At 41.0% G+C, this 21,636-nt stretch overlaps 1 protein-coding gene across 1 annotated transcript in view; it reads right to left on the bottom strand.

The window, feature by feature from the left end:
- The window catches only part of LAMB4 (laminin subunit beta 4), a 59,497-nt gene that overhangs the window by 9,859 nt on the left and 28,002 nt on the right, over positions 1-21,636 (bottom strand). The window contains exons 9-25 of the mRNA XM_063309357.1: positions 20,604-20,818; positions 19,638-19,758; positions 17,937-18,125; positions 15,525-15,704; positions 13,747-13,856; positions 13,486-13,565; positions 11,943-12,081; positions 10,554-10,721; positions 9,204-9,389; positions 8,290-8,411; positions 7,713-7,833; positions 6,500-6,677; positions 4,950-5,093; positions 3,914-4,145; positions 2,347-2,504; positions 1,645-1,869; positions 459-679 (exon numbers count right to left, since the gene is read on the bottom strand). Of these exons, the coding sequence (XP_063165427.1) occupies positions 459-679; positions 1,645-1,869; positions 2,347-2,504; positions 3,914-4,145; positions 4,950-5,093; positions 6,500-6,677; positions 7,713-7,833; positions 8,290-8,411; positions 9,204-9,389; positions 10,554-10,721; positions 11,943-12,081; positions 13,486-13,565; positions 13,747-13,856; positions 15,525-15,704; positions 17,937-18,125; positions 19,638-19,758; positions 20,604-20,818 (2,789 nt within the window). The remainder of the gene's footprint in view (positions 1-458; positions 680-1,644; positions 1,870-2,346; positions 2,505-3,913; positions 4,146-4,949; positions 5,094-6,499; positions 6,678-7,712; positions 7,834-8,289; positions 8,412-9,203; positions 9,390-10,553; positions 10,722-11,942; positions 12,082-13,485; positions 13,566-13,746; positions 13,857-15,524; positions 15,705-17,936; positions 18,126-19,637; positions 19,759-20,603; positions 20,819-21,636) is intronic.

Raw genomic sequence — 21,636 nt, 5'->3', positions numbered from 1 at the left:
GTGAGGTCATTGTGCTTGAACTAGATACCCATGGTTGCAAACAATAGCTTACAGTATTTCATTGTTACAGACAAAGGAACACTAATATTACGTTGGCCCTTCAAGGTAGTCCAGACAAGAAGCACAGCCATGAGTACGAACTCTATCTTTATTGTAAGGTTACATTAACAGAATCTTGCAAGATTGAAAGTATTTCCTCCCTCCTTTTCTTTTACTCTCCAGACAAATAGGGAGGGTCCTTTCAGAAATGCTTCCCATGTCCCTCTTCCTTCTGTAGGCTGAGAAATCTTTTATATGCTGGTTGTCCAGTCTGTGGCTCTTCCTCCTGTCTCCCAAGGTCATTCCCACATACCATTACGTATTATGATAAGATGATTCGGTTTAATACATTTTGGCCCCTGGAATTCTAGTTTATCCTTTAATATAAAAAAATAATGTAATTAGATCAAGAATCTTGCCTGATCACAAATGTTATTTGGGGAATGTTGGAGATGGCAGTCGCAGGGGTGGCATCCTATTCCCTGGACCATGTTCCAGTAGCCAGGAGCACATCGGTCACACTTCCTGCCTATCACATTAGGGGAACAAGGGCACTGGCCGGTGGTCTGGTCACATGTGCAAAAGTCATTTCCAGACAGGTATTTTGCTGGGTTCACACCCAAAAGGTTGCAGTTACATTCTGAAAAGATAGACATAGTGATGGAATGATTATCGTTTTTAGCGAATAACATTCTACTACCCTGTTTAATTAATTGACATTTATCCCTGGCAATGTTCCAGTGGGTTCTTGTGCTCACTCATTATTTGTTGTATACTTTCACTCAAGGTAGATCCTCCTCTGTTTGTATGCATTTTGAGTGAGACCCTGTCCTTCAACTCCTGCTATTTTCTTTATAAACCTCTGATCTTTGAACTTTGGCCCAATCATAGATAAATCTATGTGACAAAATTTGGCCCAGATTGGCATGCCCTCTTAAAAATCTCCTTTGAATTGGCTGAGAGAACCACTTTATTCCATACTCCTTTGCCAGTATGCAAAACAATTTGACCCAATGAGTGCCTTTTTTACTCATTCTCACATCTTTTGCTAAACTCTGAGCATAACGGTCCACTGACAGTGGTTCAGCTGTCTACCTGCATAGTTGCCCACTGCCCCAAAGAGCAACTGTCACTCTAAGTCAGTGTTTTTCAACCTTAGCAACTTCAAGCCTTGTGGACTTTGACTTCCAGAATTCCCCAGCCAGCTTTGCTGGGAGTTGAAGTCCACACAGCTTGAAGTTGCCGAGGTTGAGAAACACTGGTCTAAGTCATCTCATCCCAATAGCATAAAGCCTAGCCAAATTACTTTTCTGTGGCCTGAAAAACTTTGAAAATCCCTGGCCTAGATCATGCTTACTGTGCTTATAAAGCTGAATGTAGAGCAGGTGAATAGAAGAAAGCTTCGGGACCCTCTCGCCTAGGCACCTCTTAATCTTTCTCATTCATTATACTAATTCCAACAAAACATTTCACCCTACCCAGAAATACTCTAAGCAGTTAGGAGAATATGCGATAGCATTATTAACTGCATAATTTATTCTGGCTGCAAGATTTATTTTTACTGAGCCTTGCTATCCAGGCGCTTGCTAGAACTTGCTTGCTTACTTCTACAGTTCCTCAGAAGTGCTGATCCAAAATAACCAGGTTTACAGAATTGGCAGTTTGGTCCATGAGTGTTGTATAAGCATTTTAAACACTCTCCAGTGTCCTTGTTGCAAGAGCCTGGGTCTGCCACGTCAGTGTTGTTATTGCAGGAACAAGGAAGGCATTGACCTGCTGGTACCCTTGGATTCCCATAGAACCCACTGGGGCATTCATCACAGTGATGGCCTATAAATGTGAGAGTCACACACAATTACAATCAATTAAATTCAGCAATGTTGGTCGTTACAAGGCTAATTTTTCCAAAACAAACAATCAAACTTGTTAATTCCTAGTAAAAGCTCAGTGGATTGAACTCTTCCATCTCCTACTTCCTCTTACTTTCTCAGTTCCCATTTCCGCCCATCCTACTTCTCAGATTTCAGAGCATCCTATTTTCCACTTTCACTCTAGGGAACTTCTGAGATCACTCCTCATTGTCCACAGTCCTTGGTTTTGGGCAAGTTTGAGTCTTAGCTGCTTCTAAGTCTAGTACCACTAAGACATACTGCATTTTGTGGAACTAAGGAAGTGATGGAAAATGAACAACCTGCTAGAATAATTTGTGGTAAAGCTTCCCAGACTAGAGATGGAATGATTTGGGGGTCTTGTCTAGCAACAAAAAACAAAGAATATTAAATTCTCTAAAGATAGCCGGTTTCATACCTGAGTAGCCCGCAAAACATTTGCAAACTAATAGCTTGATCCAAGGGTCTTGGTAACAGGAATGTGCAAAATATCTTTTGCTGGTTGGGGAATCTGGGCACATGCAAGGACGACAAGGATCTCTTTCGAGAGGATTTCCATAATACCCATCTAAACACCTGCACCAAACATAGTTAATTGAAATGTAATCAATCATAGTTAATAGAAATGTAATCAAACTAAATACTATAAAGACAGAACATATAAACATATATGGTGAAAGCAATGTATAGATAAAAAGACCAGGACCCCCACCTCCTGGAACAAATGCATCCTGGGAGTGTTTACATGTTTTGTTCTATTGGTGTAAAGAAGATTTTTTGGTTGATACTCTAGAACAGTGTTCTCAAACTTGGGAACTTTAAGATGTGTGGACTTCAACTCCCAGAATTCCCCAGCCAGCATGGCTGGCTGGGGAATTCTGGGAGTTGAAGTCCACACATAAAGTTTCACTTGAAGGTCCCAAGGATGAGAAACACTGATCTACAAATACCATCTTTGGGACCCAGCTGGGTAGTAATAGGTAAGTTGAACCCCAACCTAACACCATTACTTGGTATTGATTTAGTGTTGGCTCAAATTTTGATAACAATCACTCTCATTATCTGTTTGATTGTAGAGTGCTTAGAACCCAGCTAACTAGTCAACTTTTCAGTGGGCTTATGGGGGCTGCCAGATACAGTGGAAAAATGCAGCCTTGTCAAAATCCTGGAGTTCTCAGGTGCTGGGTTTTGAAGGCCCCACATTCCTTCTAGCTTGGGTTTTGAGAAGCTATGATCAACCATTTCCACTGGGAAGAAAAGAAAAAGACAGTACCCAGGAACTGGATGGAGGGGCAGGGCCATCCCAAGTGACTCAAAGGCACTGGTCTTTTCCTACCCCTTACGGATGTCCTAACTGTACCACCACCACATTGGCTAGTAAAGCTTGTTAGAGTGTATACACTGGGAACATGCCATGGTCTGCAGCTAAAGAGAGAAAATACCATGTCAACATTGGCATGGTGCTAAGGCTGACTTAAGGCTGCCTCCCGCATGGGTTGGGAATGAGACAAATGCAACATTGTTCAGCAGAAAAAAGAGGTTGTCAGGGCATGCTTCTCTTTTGGTTAGATGCACAGGGGATATGTCCTATGAGTTTCACTCTTTCCATGTATTTGCTAATTAGCTATTAGCTAATTCAGTCCTGGTACGACATCTGCTTCTGGAAAATTTCCAGAGGAATCAATGCATCCATAATTGAATAGTCTCCTTCTCACTGTCTTTTTATATATGAGCATGTGAGCATGCACGATCACAGCACACAGGCCATTGTAAAGTACAGGTTTTCATGCATCTCTACTACAACTAGCTGGCTGGGAAATTCTGGGAGTTGGAGTCCACACATCTCAAAGTTGCTGAGGTTGAGAAACTCTGCCTTAAAGTATATTTTTTCCCCAACCCAGCTCCCCATGTTGTTAATTTTTTCAGGTCAGTCACTATCACACGTGCACGAGTTTTACACTTGCTAAATATCTGTTTACCCTTACCTTTCACAGTTAGTTCCGGTGGTAAACCCAGTACAGTTCAAACATGCTCCAGTCTGTGGATCGCAAAGTTCTGCAAAGCCATTGCAAGGACAAGGACGACAATGAGGAAACCCAAAATATCCAGCTAGGCATCGATTGCACCGCAGGCCATCTACTTCCGGTCGGCAAGAACACTGCCCAGTCACCTGGTCACACAGGGTACTTACTGATCCTTGAGGATGGCATTCACATGCTTGATTGAAAAAGAAAAGGTAGTGGTTTCAGAGGGCATATTGTTTAGGTAATTTATTGTAATCCCCCAAGATGGAATTATCCAAGCGCCTATACAGTTGCTGCTGCTTGTTCCTTGCTAATTGTACAAAGACTGATGGGAACACAGACTATAAAGTAATGCTTGCTGAAGGCTTCTAATACATTCTGGGTTCATGAGTTTAAGAAAAATGAGGTCTGTTCACCAAACATATAGTACAAAATGGTACGTTGTATTTACTGAGAAGGTCCTTGGTAAAGTGGAGAGAGAAGGGAAGGGAATCTAAATCCTAGGTGGCTTTGGCCATATGAATGGTTCAGGATTAGGGTCAGGATTATCCCACCCTTCTGACAAGTGGTAGGGAGAGACCTACTCTCTGATGCCCTGCTTCTGTTATAGAAAATCTTCAGGTATCTTCATTTTGTACCTGTGTGTGTATTCAGGTGTTTTTTTTTTTATCGTATGGCATAGCAGTTCGGTGTTCATGCTGCTTTTACTTGCTGGGAAATCCTTGTGAGGTCCAGCAGCCAGATGTGTAGACTATTTAGCCGTGACAAGTCACGTTGCCTTGGGTGCACCACGAGGAGGCTACTCTACATTGCACCGAGTTGGGCTGAGAGAGGGTGTCTGGCCCCAGGTCACCCAGCCGGCTTTCATGCCTAAGGTGGGACTAGAACTCACAGACTCCTGGTTTCTAGCCCAGCACCTTAACCACTAGACCAAACTGGCTGTGTATTCAGAAAAAAAATGCCATAATTGTAGAACCATATGTAGACCATTACTTACCAAGACAACCTTGGGGCCCAAAGCTGTGGCTTCCAGCTGCACATTTATCACAACAGCGTCCTACAACATTAGGTTTGCATTGGCATTGGCCTCCAAGTTTTGTGCAGTGAGAATTTAGAGAACCTTGTGGGTCACACCTGCAGGCTTTCAGGAGAAATACACTTGATTTATGATGCCAAAGAATCATAGAAAAAGGGAGAAGAATCAAATTCCAGGCTTATTCAATTATATCATAGTGTCAGCCCAACAAGATACACCAGACTAAGAAACCAATGCCACATAGGTCAAGACTACTTTTATTGTAAGAGCCATAGTAACAGAATCTTGCAAGTCTGAATGTGCCTCCCTCACTTTATCTCCGTGTGAACTAGGGAAGGGCTTGCCTGAGATGTTTTCTCAAGTTATTTTCTTGGCCTGGGCTCAAGTTCCTCTTATTTGACCATTGACCTGGTCGCATCTCTTCCTCCTGTCCTTCAAGGCCATTCCCTTTGTCTTCTACACCTAAGTTTTTTAACATTGAATTTCCACCTCTTTTTAATGTGCTCTGAGAAACGTGTAAAAAGGGGATGTGGCTTCAATTGCATGGTCATAGACATCATCCTGACTTTTTGGACACATACTCCTTCCTGTGGATGCCCTGATTCCTAACCAGTAAAGCCAAAAAGCCAACCCAAATATTTCTGGTTTATGGCAAACCAAACATGTACTGTCCTTCTTTCTTTACCAAGTAGGGTTAAGTCATACTGAGCTTCATTGGAGTAGGAGGAGAGAGGAGAGTCATTATACAACTGTCTGGCTTCTTATCCATGTGGATCTCATCTTACAAAGTTCTCATCTCCTAACTGCATTTTGGGGCCATTCCACATCTGCCAGGAAATCTTAACACATTTTTCCTCCTGAACAAGACAAACTTCAAGAGCTGCAGGTTAAACTTTCAAATTCTTATCTGTTACTTGTGCCACCAGGTAACACAATTTTTGATCCAGACAGTTTTTTTATTTCCAGATCTGCAATATTTTCTATCTGGTTGCAACGTAAAAAAAACCCAAAAACAGAGCCTCAGAACAGAAAACTGGAAGAAATCAAAACCAGAAGAGATTTCGTCTCTGCTCCTAATATATAATGTAGCAACAGGTGGAAAAACTGTGACCCCAGCCTGTTATTTAGCAAGATATTTAATTAATTGTGTTACAATACTCAGGCTTTTTGCCTTGGGAGGATATTCTCTAAAATACGTTAAATGTAAGCCAGCTACCAACTGGAACCACCTTCTAAAACTGGAAGCCAGCAGAGAATTCTGCAAGTCAGTATTATATGGCTCCAGAATCTATCTTCACATGGAAGGGCTGTTGCCCTGTGCACTGTTTTCTAGAGCTCTTCGGAAAACTGACCCATCATATACAGAAGGAAAAAAACAAGACATCACATCCAGACTGAATTTTGGAAGTTTCCTTTAAGTTAAGTTAGAAGGGAAGAAATTATTTGCCCAGAAGTGCCCTCCTTGGAAAATATGGAGGGCATGCAAAAATAGTAGCAAGAGAAGCACTTACGGACTGCGCCATTGTGAATACGGGCGGACAAACTTGCTATCAGTTTTGTGCATGAGTCTGGTAAGATGTGTGGTCCAATTTCTGAGGCACTTTCAACACAGTGATACTGCTGGTACTCCTCTAGACCATTTTGATCACAAAAGTTTTCCACAGAAGCGATTACAGGAATGAGTCCAATCTATAACGTTAATACAAGCCACAAAATATTGAATAGAATCGTTTTTAGCAGCTGGAAGAAACGAATGATGGTAAGATTATTGCCTGACAGTTCACGTAAATGCGTCATTATTGCAAATAATCAATAAAGAGTCTTGCTGAAAGGATGCGTCAGGGTAGTGACTGTCTCCTGCCTCTGCCTACATCATTTAGCGGCTGATGGTGTCCTTCTGAGCCACAGTTCATGGCTCCAGGTGAATGTTTCTTTTCTGGTCCTACAGCTTACGCTGACATATCACATTTTTTTTCATACTGAAGGCAACGTTGGGTGTTCTCCACTAAGTCATGCCTGGGTACAGGAATGTCTGCAGTGATAGTCGACAATTTCAAAATGGCAGGCACAACTGGGAGATCGAAGCCCTGTCTCTTTTTGTGTGTGTGTGAGGCATGCAATGCATGTTAAAAAGTGGTGGGACTTTTCCTGGTTGCATCTACCATTTTGACATCATTGAGTGTTGCATGGATGCCCCTCCCTATCTTCCCCCAATATTTCTGATCAATCATACAAATGTAACAATACAATTAATACAGTAATTAACAGGCTATCATCCATGGTGATTCAATACCAAGTTAACATCAATAAATTAACCAAAAAAACCCCATCCTCAGCCTATCTGGAAGTTTGTAAAAAGAATTCTGCTTAACCAATTGCAGTTAAAATTGCCCTGCATTCTGTGAGGAACGACAACATTAAAATGTAATAATAAATAAAAGTATGGGAAAAAAATTAAATTGTTCAAGACTGGGGATTCAGCAGAAAAAGAAACATCAGAGAAAATGAAACAAAAGAGCAAATTAAGAACAGCAAAAAAAGCGATGTGAACAAGAAGATAAAATATAATATACTTTCCTTAATATACATTTTAGTGCCTGTTTTTCTCTGGTGTGAAATTATATAAATATTGGGATAAATTGATACATAAAATAAACCAATAGACTACCTAAGTAAATTAGATCAAACAGAGAAGAAAAACTGTTATATATCACTGCAACTTACTGAATCAACCAGTATGGATGACTGAGACTTTGGTTCAGGGTCCGAAGTCTTGGAAAAAGAGACATCTACAAAATATTCTGTCCTTGGTTCTAAGCATATAGGAGTCGATAGCAACTGAATTCTGCTTAACAGAAGAAATGCGTCATCATGAATTTTAAAATACAGTTATTGTGGTTTTAGCATTAATTATACTGGTGTGAGCTAATGCATGTTTTGCACCGCAAGTATTAGTGTGCACAAGAAGTGGGATAGACGGGTGGAAAAGGAAGTGACTGAGATGCAATCAAACAGAAGAGGCCTTTACCCTTGGAATTTTGTCCTGCAATACTGTATATTATCTTTGCATATATCATTCTGGCTTTTTCAACAAGCCTTGGTGGTGTGGGAGTGTTGGGAGCTATTCCTTCCTTCAGTCTGGAGTAATCTGTAATCTGGAGTTTAATTAACATAGTCTTCTATATGTTTGGTACTGTATTTCATATTATACAGTGACTCACATTTTAGACTTTCTATGCATGTATGTTGGTTTGTTCATTTCCATATTTATTTTATTTTCATTTTTAAGTGAATACCAGACCTCATTGTGGATGGTAGAACAAGGAACTGTGGTTCTCCCAGTGCAACTTGGTTCTTGCAGTGTTCACTTCCTACAGAACCAGAAGACTTAACAACAACGGTTGCTCTCCAGTCAGATGAAGCCTAGATGTTTGGGTAAAAAAAAAAGAGATTCAAACGAAGTTTTTTTTTTCGTGTCAGAAGCACCTACCAAGGTGCTTCGGTACTGAAAGGATATGCTGGTGACATCACCGTTGCACAGGGGATGCCTGAGGGGGCTCCTTTCCTGTCCCTGTTATTTTCCCATCAAAGTGGTACAAAGTGTAAATATTTCTGATATTATGAGCCATGTAAACAAGAGCATACTGAGTTATTTGACCAGGAAATGAAATGGCTGTTCAACAGAGGTTCAAATATGACATACCTTTCCTTTACAAATAATTGCTCTCCAGGTCAATTAATGCTATCCCAAAAGAAAATAGTTTTTTGCAGGACAACCAACTCCACTGACATTAGCATCCACAGGAGTGTGTGTGTGCAAAAGGCAAGATGGTGACTCTGTGTCTGCCATCTTGTCCTTTTTGACACCTCCTCCCAGCAGACACTGTTGACTATTGAGCAATATATAAAACACCTTTAGTAAGTGATACAAACCTGATATGGGACTGGACATTACATATTTTCTTTCTCTCTCTCTTGGCACTGAGATATATATATACAGCCTTTTGTTTCACCAGTGATTGTACTCTATGGGAAGAACTTCAAATCCCATAACGCTGATGGTTGAAAATTGAATAAACATGATAATCAAGATAAATTTGGCAGGATTTAGTTTAGACTTTTTAAAACATTTTGTAAGTCCCACATACTTTATTTCAGAGGCCTTGCTTTTTGTCTGGTCTATTAAAATACTGAAATAATTAGGTATATAATTACCTCTGGCTCATAGCGAATGATGATATTAAATTCCATCAGGAACGGAACATTGTTGATCAAAAACCGTAATCCTGCTCCACTCTGCATACGTGCAAAACCAAGTCCTGACCACGTCACAGGTTTTCCAGGAACAGCATCTTTAATAACAATATTCAGAGCAGGGTTTCTCACAAATGGAACTGAATTCTGAAAGAAGATTTTAAAATACCACCTTGATTCAAGTAGCAAAAGGCACCCAATCTTGCTGCAAGCAAATCCATCCAAAGAATAAGCACAACATTTTTTATTCTAATGTCTTCAGGGACCCCTTTGGAAGAAAGAGTCCGCGTCTTCTGCTTCTCTTACCCTTTTTAAAAACCCAGAATGAATTAAGATGCTAGCTACCACCCTCAGTTTTAGTATGAGTAGACAAAACAAGTAAGGACAACCTCTCTTTACACTTAAATTGATAAGAAACATAGATCCTACATAGATAGTTGTTATACCTGGTATACCAAGTATGGGGGGATCTGCGGGGGTGGGATTAAAACAAATTATATATGAGGGGCACGCCACATGATCAAAACTCCACCCCTTTTTATTGTGCATGCAGGGCACATTAAAAATTGGTGCAGTTTTGGTTGCATAATTGGGCCCACTATCTTAACTTTTTTATGCTCCTTTCGGACTCCCGCAATGAAGTAAACTACCATGCGTTCATTCCGTAAGTTAAAGATGTAGCTGATATTTCAACTTTGCAAACAAAATATTTTAGGGACTTTTCAGTTTTATGTTTGGTATCTCAGCTGAACTCATTAATATATAATAAAGAATATAGAGAAACTAAGAAGGTCAATATATATTTATATTGTACTATCAATGCGTCCATATTTTAGACCAGCTGTAACGGTTCTAGACTGATAAAGGAGATGGTTATACAAATAACCAACCACAAAATCTTCTGTTATTGGTGAAGAGGCGTGCCCCTTTGCTGACTCACAATAAGGCAGTTAGAAAATATAAAGAAGTCCCTGCCCTAAAATATTGGGGCATATACTGATTTTTAGATGGGAAATAGTTTAGTTGCCAGAATTCCTATAACTCCATCCCATTCATCTCAATAAGTCTTGCTAAAATCTTGGTAAGAATTGTGCTTGGAAAAGAATCTATTTTGGTTTAGGCAAATGCCAGAGAATATTACCCCAACACTGCAATATGTTGTTAGTGAACAGATTCCCATTTGTGTCTCTTTGAGTCAATTTATGTCCATTGAGAATTTTAAGAAAAAACACTTGCTCTCTTGAAAGAAAAAAATTGTAAGAGCCTCCTATAAACCCATTTATTTAATATTTAAGAAAATATTAGACTTACTTGTCCAGCTCTTAGTTTTCTGATGCCCCTTTTCTTATTCCTCTTCAATATGATTCTTCCATTTTCAATTGTGAAATCATAGCCTTGTTGCTGAAAATAGACATCACAGCGTGGCATGGTGGTGGGTTGAACCTTATAAATACATTGAAGTGATAATAGTATCAGAATCTGAGAGTTATTGTTAGAAATACATTACATGCAATTACACTATGAATAATTAAACAAACATGGAAATGGCAGAATTTAAACTGCATCTCTATTTCTATGTTGAACTGGAACTTTCTGCCATTTTGAAAAACAAATCTAAATGAAAGAAAATCAAGCTTCTATTTTCAGAAGTAATCATGCTAATAAAGGGAAGTAGAAATCAGGAGAAAAAGGAGGAAGATAAACTTCATTAATTATATGCAGTAACATTGAAAAAAAAAAGATTATTTACATTCAAGGAAATCCTTACATGAGGAACTATGTGGGGATTACTAGAGACCAGAAATTGCTCTTTAAATCTAGGACCATGCATATAACATTTTAAAAATGTGCATACTTCCAATCTACATATTACACTTAAGAAAAGCTATAAATTACATAATTAGTTATTGCCTAATTTTGAATAATTTATTTTGGTTTTATTGGTCATAGGGAATGGAAAGAGCACAGAGGACGAACAGGAAACTAAAGCTATTAAGAAACTCCAATAAAAGTTTATTTTTATTTCCAGTTACAATACTAACTTCTATGTACAACGTTACAATGCAAAGAATGTCATCCTTTCTACCCCAAAAGCGGAGTTTCAGAGCTGCTTCAAAACTTGAAAACTCGAGAAACACGTGGGAACTGATTCCACTGTCTCATATATATGGAAGTAATTAAATTGCAGTTGACCCAATTTACATTGAAATCAAAATACAGCCAAGTCAGTTTGGATCATGGCTCATTTCTGATTGTGCTAGGTTTAGGGAGTGCAGTTGGTCCATGCCACTTGGCCAATATTCTCATACAGCATACACTGAACCAGAACCAAACCTTTGCTTAGATACCCATCATGCTACCTCTTATCACAAATCCCAAGAGTCTTCCTTCTAAAGTCATGCTTCCAGCTTGAGCAACTTCCAGATGTATGGACTTGAACTCCAGAATTCTAAGCAATGGCCACACTGCTGAAGGAATTCTGGGAATCGAAGTCCACACATCTGGAAGTTGCCCAGGCTGGGAAATGCTATTCTAAATGTGGCAGCCACAAATAAATACAATGCACTAATATCTTTCTCCTGTAATTTTAATTTTCCATTCTGTCCTCTGCTTCCTGCTGGTCTGAAATGGACTATCCTGCATATGAACCTGTGCTATTTGTAATCCAGTGCAAATTAATCAAAATACCAAGGGGAGAGCTCCAAGGAGTGGTGTTGAATCTTCGGCTTCATATATATAATAATCCAAAGGTAAGAAAAAGTAGCCTGCAGCTGGTTCAGTACACTGGCGGCCAACTATATTGGGTCGGCAGTCACACTGCCCGTCGGTAGGTGTGCACCTAGCAGCAGGAACAGAAAGAAACAACAGTTCAAAATAAAATGGGAAAAAAGCTACAGAAGACCAAGCTACGATTTTTAAATAGTTTCCTGACCAATTCATAGTGGCCAGGATTTCATGTAACCTTAAGGGGGGTTACAGATCACATGAAACCAAAACCATATACATTATGAGCCTTTCCTCACTTGCATCTAACTATGGCACAGACACCTATTTTTTCCTGTTGTGTTCTCAAAACATTGCCATCTAATCCTACCCCATGCCTGAGACCCCCTTACGTTGTCCTTAGCTGTCGTATTAAAAGTGGTGTTTCTCCCCTTGTCCCAACACAAGTATTGCTGTGGATTCAGTCTAATACGCTTTGTTGGCTAATCTGTTGGTGGCACAGTCAGGAATCCTTTAGAGGACGTGATCAGTCCAGCATCCATTAGCTACTTTTGGGTGGTGCAGGCAACCTCTTCTCCTCTGGTCCCTGAGTACTGGCTTCCAGGGCCATTCTGCTTTGGGCAGTGTAATAGTCCAGTTCTTTGCTCACTACAGTAAACAGATTTCAAGCTGATCCCAATCCATAGACCTGGATCAGCTTGAACAACAGCCAACCAATTGTGGCCAATGGGGAAAGGCTTTATGGGGAAGTGGGAGAGCAAGACAGAATGGCTATAAGATGTTGTTCTGGCTGGTTTTAAATGTGAGTTTAGTGCTCTTCTGAAATAGCACTAAACACATGTACAAACGAAACTTGACTATCAACTGATAGTTGGGCTTCCTTTGAATACACTGGTGCAAAACACTTGCATAAGACCAGAGCAAATTTGGACAGATGGCTGGACCCACCAGACATGCCTCTTCCCCCATATTAAGGACAGTGATTAGTGGATGGTTTTCTCCTGGTGGTTGATGCTTGGCAGGAGGAAAGGAAACAAAGCTGGGGAATCCACCAATCCCTCTTCTTAACGTGCAGTGTATACCACAGTTAAGGGCAGTACAGTTTCTGGTATCATGTCTGTACCTGGATAAGGATTTCTAGTGGGGAAGCAAATTTTATACCAGCATAATTTTCTTCTGGGTTATGGACTAGTGAATGGCACTTTCACTTGGCCACGAAGAAGAGCCCTATGACATATTGTTGAACTAGGCCACTAGGCATAAGGCCAACTATCACAAGACATTCTTTCTTTATCTTGCAATGTGAATCACATAGGCAACAATGGAACAGTCAGATGGTCTGATCCTTAAATCTGATGCATGTGTTCATAGGTGTGGTTACCTATGGGTCCAATGCAAAAGAAAACAAAGGACTGCTTTCTTTTTAAGATAAATCTTTAGTATATCTGCGATTTTCCAGGTGAGAGTTTGGTTATTTTTTCCCTAAATATAAAGTGAAAGAGCTGAAATAGAAACTTACAAATTATTGTGGGCACCACCAATGTCACAATCACAAGGGGAACATCCATATACATGACTTCCAAGGCTCCAGTATTCCTGCTACAATAGAAAAAAAATGGGGAAGGATTACCCCAGTGTGGAGTTCAATTAAAGATGATAGATAGACAGACAGACAGACAGACAGATCCTGGTATTTGGATTAAAAGGCAGGGAAAACAAAGAGAATGCCACTGAGAAAAGTCGTAAGCAGGAAATTTTGTTTGAAAAACTCAGTACATACAAGACAGTGTTCACAACGTTGCCCAGTGACAAATTCCTGGCATAGACATTCTCCAGATACTGGGTCGCAGACAGAGAAATGCAAACTCCCAGCTGGGTCACAACTACAGGCTGAAAAGACAGAATGCCGGGTCACCACCTATGTGAGAAGTAGATGGGAGCAGAAGTGTCTGCAGAATCTGACGGTTTGTCAGAATGATGTGACAAGAATTGTGATGTTGCAACATGAGCTCCATCCTGTATGTACCCATGCGCAATGTCATGGTGCACATACCAAAGGGGTAGAGCTTGTGTTACAACAGTGCAATGCTTGTTTTGTTACAGGTAGTCTTCAACTTACAGCCACAATTGGGACTGGAACTTCCATTGCTAAGTGAGGCAGTCATTAGGTGAGTCACGTCGATTTTACAACCTTTTTTGCAGTGGTTGTTAAGCAAATCCAGTTTCCCCCATTGACTTTGCTTGTTAGAAGCCAGCTGGGAAGGTTGCAAATGGCGATCACGTGACCCCGGGACACTGCAACCATCATAAATACAGGCCAGTTGCCAAGCACCTGATCAGGTAACTGCAGGGATGCTGCAACAGTCATAAATGCGAGGACCGGTCATAAGTCATTTTTTTCAGCACCATTGTAACTTTGAACGGTCATTAAACAAATGATTGGAAGTTGAGGACTACCTGTATTTGCTTCCCCTGTGGACATTCCTAGATGGGAGGAGCTATTTTTCATAAACCACCCCCACCCCCAGTGCAGGATATGCTGATAGTTACAAAGTACAAACAAGTAAGTGGACTACTTGAACAAATCTTGGCCAACGACATAGCAACCAATTTACTGCTGAATTTTTTTAAAAAAAAACCTAGTAGTATCTATTGCTACTAATTATTATTTCGTGCTGAGATACTGATAACCAAAGCTTAAAATGGAGAGAGAGAAAGGGAAGAGATTTGCAAAATAAGCAACCCAATTAACATTGTATTAACTCATTGAATACTATTGTTAATTAATTATTGATTAACCATTATTGTTCATTGATTGATTCAGGGATATTTGATCTGGGTAGCCAAAAAGTCAAGATGGCAGCCACAGCTGTGTGATCAAGATAGCAGCCATGATTGTGATGTATGTAAAAAAAGGGAAGAAGCTTTGATTAAACCCTGACTTTTCGGACCTCCCCCTGTAGATCCCCTAGATTGATTGATCATTGATTATTTACAAGATGATCAACTGCTTCTGAAGTCTGAAACCTTCACAGAACTGAAGGCTTGGCCTGGAGACCTTTGCAATCCTTTTGCAGATCCCATAACAGTAAAGTGCTCCTATCTGGATTTAGAGGGTAGCACAGACTAAATGGGAGAACAACACAGTTGGAGTTTAAGTACAAGAAAGTCTGACTGGGCTAAATAAATAGCAATATACTGATATTTTAGTGTTGAAGGAGCTGAGGGACAGAGCGTAACCCCTCAGAAACAATTAATTAATGATAAGTATAAAACCTGGAAATAGGAAGATTTCCTTTTTCCCTTAAAAAGTGTCAAATGTTTGTTCAACTTCATTTAAGTACAGTATGTAACTGAATCTAATATAAACATTCGTTCACACTTAAGCAGGCTAAATGTTTCCTTTACATTCCTCTCACCGCAGTGCAGACCCAGTGAAACGATAGAGGGTCAAGACAGGCAACAGAGTATTTTGAAATTCAGGTCATGTCTGTGTTTTTCACACTGGCTAAGGTCTTCAAGGTCTGAACAGCAAGAAAATGAAAGAGAAACCCGTACGCTGACAGCCAAGGGGATTGCTTCCATTTATTCCATAGTAGTGAGGCTTGCACTTGTCACAACGGACTCCTTCCACGTTGTTCTTGCAAGGACATTGACCAGCAGTGGTTCCAAGGACAGGGTCTGAATGACTCTCACACAGCCCATTGTACAGAGCGCCTTCTGGATCACAGTCACAGGCTAGGGACAGACAGACAAACATAGGCATACCAGGTCACAGGGGAGCAGTGTAACAGTTTAGAAATATTATCCAAACTAATATGAGCCAAACTTTTAGGAGTCAGTTGTGGTGCTACAGTTTGCACAACTGAGTACAATAACTTCCAGGAGAAAAATTCGGCTCTGTTATTGTACCATTCATTTAATCCAGGGGTCCCCAAACTCTTCAGCTCATTGACCCCTTCATGAAGTTTCAGATTGTTCACTGACTCCCAAACATTTATTATATGAAGAAATTTAATAAGTACTACTTTAACTAATAGTACCAATGATGATGGTGATGATGATGATGGTGATGATGATGATGATGATGATAAGGCTACTCCTGCTGGTGGCTGACCATCCAACCCTGGGTACCTGGATTGTCTCGCTGCTAGCCACCTCACCTTCAGGACTAGGGACTGGTGTGGAGCTCTACAGAGACCCCAAACTATTAATTGAACCCAGCTGACCTGTCAACCACCTATTGATCCCCAAACATTGTAATGGTATGTGGGAATGACCTTGGGAGACTGGGGGAAGAGATGCTGCCTAGGGAACAATCTCATCAGATAGGGCATAGCCTGCAGCTGCATAATGAGTAGAGAAAGAAACTCAGAAAGGAACCACCCTAACTTCTCAGGCTGTAAAAGAGATGGCGGGAGATTTGTACTATTAAACTTGAATGATTATGTTAATGTAACCTTACAATAAAATAAAATTAGCTCATCTGGTCATGTTTCCTGTCTGATATACCTGGGAAGACTGACAGACATTTACTGACCCCCTTTTGACCCCCCAGCCATTTATCAACTTGGATATTCCCATTGATCCTTGCGGGTCAATACTGATCACTCTGGGGAACCCTGATTTAAACCATCACATATTTCTGGACTGTCTCTGCAATGACATGATCACAGAGCATTTATTTTTTATTTTCTATCCTGCCTTTATTATTTTTATAAATAACCCAAGGTGGTGAACATACCTAACACTCCTTCCTCCTCCTATTTTCCCTACAACAACAATCCTGTGAGGTATGTTGGGCTGAGAGAGAGTGTCACCCAAGGTCACCCAGCCGGCTTTCACCCTCAGCAGGCAGCAATGGTCCAATAGCTGATGCATTGGAGCTTTGAGATTAGTAGATTCCCATTGGTGGGACTCTTGCTTTATCCCGCCTCCTGACTCCTTAGCACACCCTCCTCCCCCCAGGGCTCATAAAGGCAGTGGTGCCATGGCCACGTCCTGCCAGTCTAAACTGAGCAAGATGGGCAGCTTTACTGCCTCCCTCCCACAACAAACACGACACAGAGTTAGACTAAGGATTTGCAGGGAGGGGAGCAGTGTTGATGGCTGATTGGCTGCCAAACATTGCACTCCTTTATTAGTCGCTGGTTGGTGTATGAGCAGTTCAGGGCAACGAGATTTTGTGAATCAGTTAATGAACGATTGAGGGTGAATTAGTTGTGTGGAATGCTGCAATCCTACCATATCATTGATTTCTTTATTTTAGGAGACTATACAGAATATACTTGGGATGAGACAGAGGTAGTATTAGCTGCACTTGGTTTTATATCCTGGTGTACCAAAGGCAACTAGGAACAGTAGGAGTGATTCAACAGGCATAAGCTGTCATGTAGTTAAGGAACAATAGTGTATGACAATAAAGGCACATGTTTGTTTATTTTGTACGTACCACAGGGTGGTTCGTACAGACCAGGGGTCTCTTTACTTAAATGAAGAATACTATATATAGGCCTATCCACAAATTTAGAAGGATTACTTTATATTCCCTAAAATTCCCTAGTTGTTTGTGGTACTTTGCAATAGGGCTGCGCTGCACATTGGACCTGATGTGCAAAATGTCTTATGGAACGCACGGGGGTACAAACAGCCCTGTCCACAGTGCCTCCAAGCAGTTGGGCCTTTTTTGTGGGACTGCTCTGGAGCCTGGCTTGGGGCTCTGAGACTTCTGTATCTACCCGTTTGTTTCTAGTTCATGCCAGATCTCAATCAGCATCCGCTTCCACGTACCATGTGTACAGTCGGCTCCCTGTTCTGTGCACGAATTCATGATCGATAAACACTATGAGGAGGAGCCAGACTAAATTAGCTGAAGTTCTATCCCACTGAAATTCAGGAGAAAAGTCAGCAACTCCCACTAATAATCTGAATCCAACCCAAGGGATCCCCTAACAAGAGCTTCACACTTACGGATACACGCGTGAGGATCTACCATTGTCTTCTGGGGATCCTGGTAAAAGAAAGGCCTGCACCGATCACAGTGTTGTCCCGCTGTGTTGTGCTGACAGTCTTCACAAACCCCACCACTGATACAATTATTAGAAAGGTACACTGCCATATCAAAGTGGCAACTTTCAGAATGACCGTTGCATTCACATTCTGAAACAGAAAGCAAATGTAACGGTACAGTCACACACAAACAAGAACCAGATAAATCCAGGCTCCAAAACAGAGTCGGAATATAGCAAAATGGGTTATTCTCTGTAGTTATAATAAGAAGCACACGACACAAGGCTGGTCCAGGGGCATGGGTACTTTTGGCATTTCTCGTTACACTCATGGAAAACTACTGCACTGGCTCCCAGTAAGCTTCCAGGTGCAATTCAAGCTGCAGGTTATTACCTATACAGGGGGACCTCACTTAACAACCTTTCATTTAGTGATGGTTTGGATTTACGACCGTGCTGAAAAAAACGACTTACAACTGGTACTCACACTTACAATTGTCACAGTGTTCCCATGGTCACATGATCACAATTTGGACACTTGGCAACCAGTTCACATTTATGACCATTGTAGCATCCTGTGGTCTCGTGATCACCATTTTCAACCTTCCCAGCCAGCTTCTGGCAAGCAAAATCAATGGGGAACTGCATGATTTGCTTAACGACCACCACAAAAAAGGTTGTGACATCTGGTCAAATTCACTTAATGACTGCTTTGCTTAGCAACCAAAATTCCAGTTCCAATTGTGGTCATTAAGCAAGGACTACCTGTAAAGCACTACATGGCATAGCACCAGGCTATCTACGGGACTGTCAAACTCCCACCAGATCTGGCAGGGAGGGCATACTCCATGTCCCTTCAATCAACCAATGTCATCTTGTTGGACCCAGGAATCATGCCCTCTCTGTGGCAGTGCCAACCTCTGGAACATCTTCCCCCAAATTCAGCTCTGTTAGCTTCTTGAAGACCTGGCTGTTCCCCCAAGTGTTTGGGCCAGGAGATTAGGCAAGCTGTGTTGCTGACATGGTTTTGTGATCGGGATTTGTTGTTTTAACCTTAGGCATCTTAGGTCACATGTTGCAGCTGTTGCTTTAATACTTTTATACCAACCAGAGTCACAGTTGTGAGATAGGCACCAATATAAATAATTAAAATAAAATATAGGTAGTCCTCAGTTAACAACGGTAATTGGGACCGGAAATTCCATCACTAAGTGATATGGTCATAAACTGCAATGACACATGACCACACCGACTTACAATGGCAGTTCCAGTTGTGGTCATTAGGCATGATGTCATGTGATCGTCATGTGTGACCTCCTGCTGGCTTCCCCATTGGTTTTGCTTGCTGCAGTGAAGGTTGCAAATGGCGATCATGGGACCACGGGATGCTGCGATGTCATAATTGCAATCCAGCTGCCAAGTCCCCGAATCACAATCACGTGACTGAGGGATGCTGCGACAGTTGCAACTTCAATGACCAGTCATAAGTCTCCTCGTTCAGCACTGTCACAATTTTGAACGGTCGCTGAATGAATGGTCGTTAACATGACTACCTGTAAAATAAAATTTCAGTCTGTCACTCCAGAGAACATTCAGCCACTGCAATGTAATGGTTGATTATTATTCACAAATTTGGTAAAAATTAAGCGAATCACAGGAATACTTTGGCAAGCGTTTTCCTGGGATCCTTCAGCTGGCCTCCAGGGAACATCATTGTAGAAATCTTTGCATCTTTCACAGGACAAACCATCTGTGTTGTGCTCACAAAGGCAGTTTCCATGGACCTGAAACACATCAATGAAGACTATGAAAGTCCATTTTAGAATCAGTGCCTTCTGTTCCTTTGATGTGCCCTACTAGAAATGAACCTTGGGAAAGGGCCACAGAAATGAACAGCATATCCACAATCAGATACGTTCATGTGGGTATACCATCACTCATCATTATGACCCTCTGCTATCTTAAGAGGTATCATCTCAGAGCACCCAACTTGCAGAAATTTTGGACATAAGATCTACGCAGTCAAAAGTGTTTCTCTGAGATCATCTTGACTGAAGCATAAACCATAATAATATATATTGCCAGCAGTGTACCTAAGGTGCACACTTATTTGGGCACCTGACTTGGGCATACCCTGGACCAGGTAAGAATGCTGCTTTTAAGGTGATGTAATGCAGCCTTCCCTAACTTAGCATCCTCCAGCTTTGTTGGAGACCTAACACACAAGACAAGACTTCCAGCAAGAATGACCTGCAGACTGGAAACTGCAAAGGCAATACATTGGAGGACTATCTAGTTGCATAAAGCTGGTCAAATGTCTTGGTTCCACAGCACAACACTGGGAGCTTTCTACCTTGCAAGATTTTCTTGCACACCCCACCTATACAGAAATGAATTTCTATTTCCATAAACTTGGGTAACTTCTCTTTTCTCTCTCTTACATATTGTTCTTTGAAAATGTAAGCATTAGATTTATCCATTATACAAAACTACACATATCATGATAGCATTATTGGTACCCAAATATCTATTTGCTAGTTATATTTAGGAGTATTGCTGCAATGTTTCAGGACAACAGAGTTTGTGCTCAGGTGAAGTCTTCTTGCAAAAGAGAACTCTTGCAACTCACCATCCCAGGCTCATGGAAAACATCCCCACGCAGGTTTTGCCCAGGGCCACAGTGGCTGGCGTGACCATTGCACATGCAGCTCCCACGAACAACCATTTCATAAAGGGCATAATAGTATTTTTCCAGAAGATCCTGTTGCTTTTCTCCCAGTAAAGTGTCTCCCAGCATGTGAAGCTTTGTAAAATTGATTCTCAGATTTGTAAAAGCAACATGCTCTAGAATGAAAATTTAAGGAAATATTGGATTAATTTAGCTCAAAGTTATATCCATAACTTGGGCAAGCTATTTTATAAGCCAAGGAAATACAATGGCCTCATGTCATAAAACATTAGCTATTCCATCCTTCCTCAACTGATACTCCATAGATATGCTGGACTAACCACAAACATTCCCTCTGCAGGTAGTCCTCACTTAATGACCATTCATTAGTGACGGTTTGGACTTATGATGGTGCTGGAAAAACCAACTTACAACCAGTCCTCACACTTACGACCATTGCAGTGTCCCCACAGTCACATGATCACAATTTGGGTGCTTGGCAACCAGTTTGCATTTATGACCATCGCAGCATGCCATGGTCACCTGATGACCATTTTTGACCTTCCCGACTGGCTTCTGGCAAGCAAAATCAATGGGGAATTGCATGATTCACTTAACGCCCACGTGGTTTGCTTAACTCCCAGAGTGATTCGCTTAATGCCTGCCACAAAAAAGTTCGTAAAATTGGGTCGGATTCGCTTAATGACTGCTTTGCTTAGCAACCAAAATTCTGTTCCCAGTTGTGGTTGTTAAGCAAGGACTACCTGTAGCTGAAGAATAGGAAAGATGTAGTGAAACACATACTGTAAGGAAGATGCCAGACACAGAAAGCTACTTAATTCAAACTGCAATGCTCTTCAAATCATTGTTCAGCCATTCCACCCAATAACTTTTTTTCTTTTACCAGATGATGGAGGTAGAATTTCTAACACTTTATTAACAATTGTGTTCTACCACTGAGTCACCAAATGTTGTATCAAAACAAAGAAAAATT

Source organism: Candoia aspera, chromosome 7, assembly GCF_035149785.1.
Source record: "Candoia aspera isolate rCanAsp1 chromosome 7, rCanAsp1.hap2, whole genome shotgun sequence".
Classification (NCBI taxonomy): domain Eukaryota; kingdom Metazoa; phylum Chordata; class Lepidosauria; order Squamata; family Boidae; genus Candoia; species Candoia aspera.
Note: the sequence above shows the minus strand (reverse complement) of the source record. Positions and strands in the feature narration are given on the sequence as shown.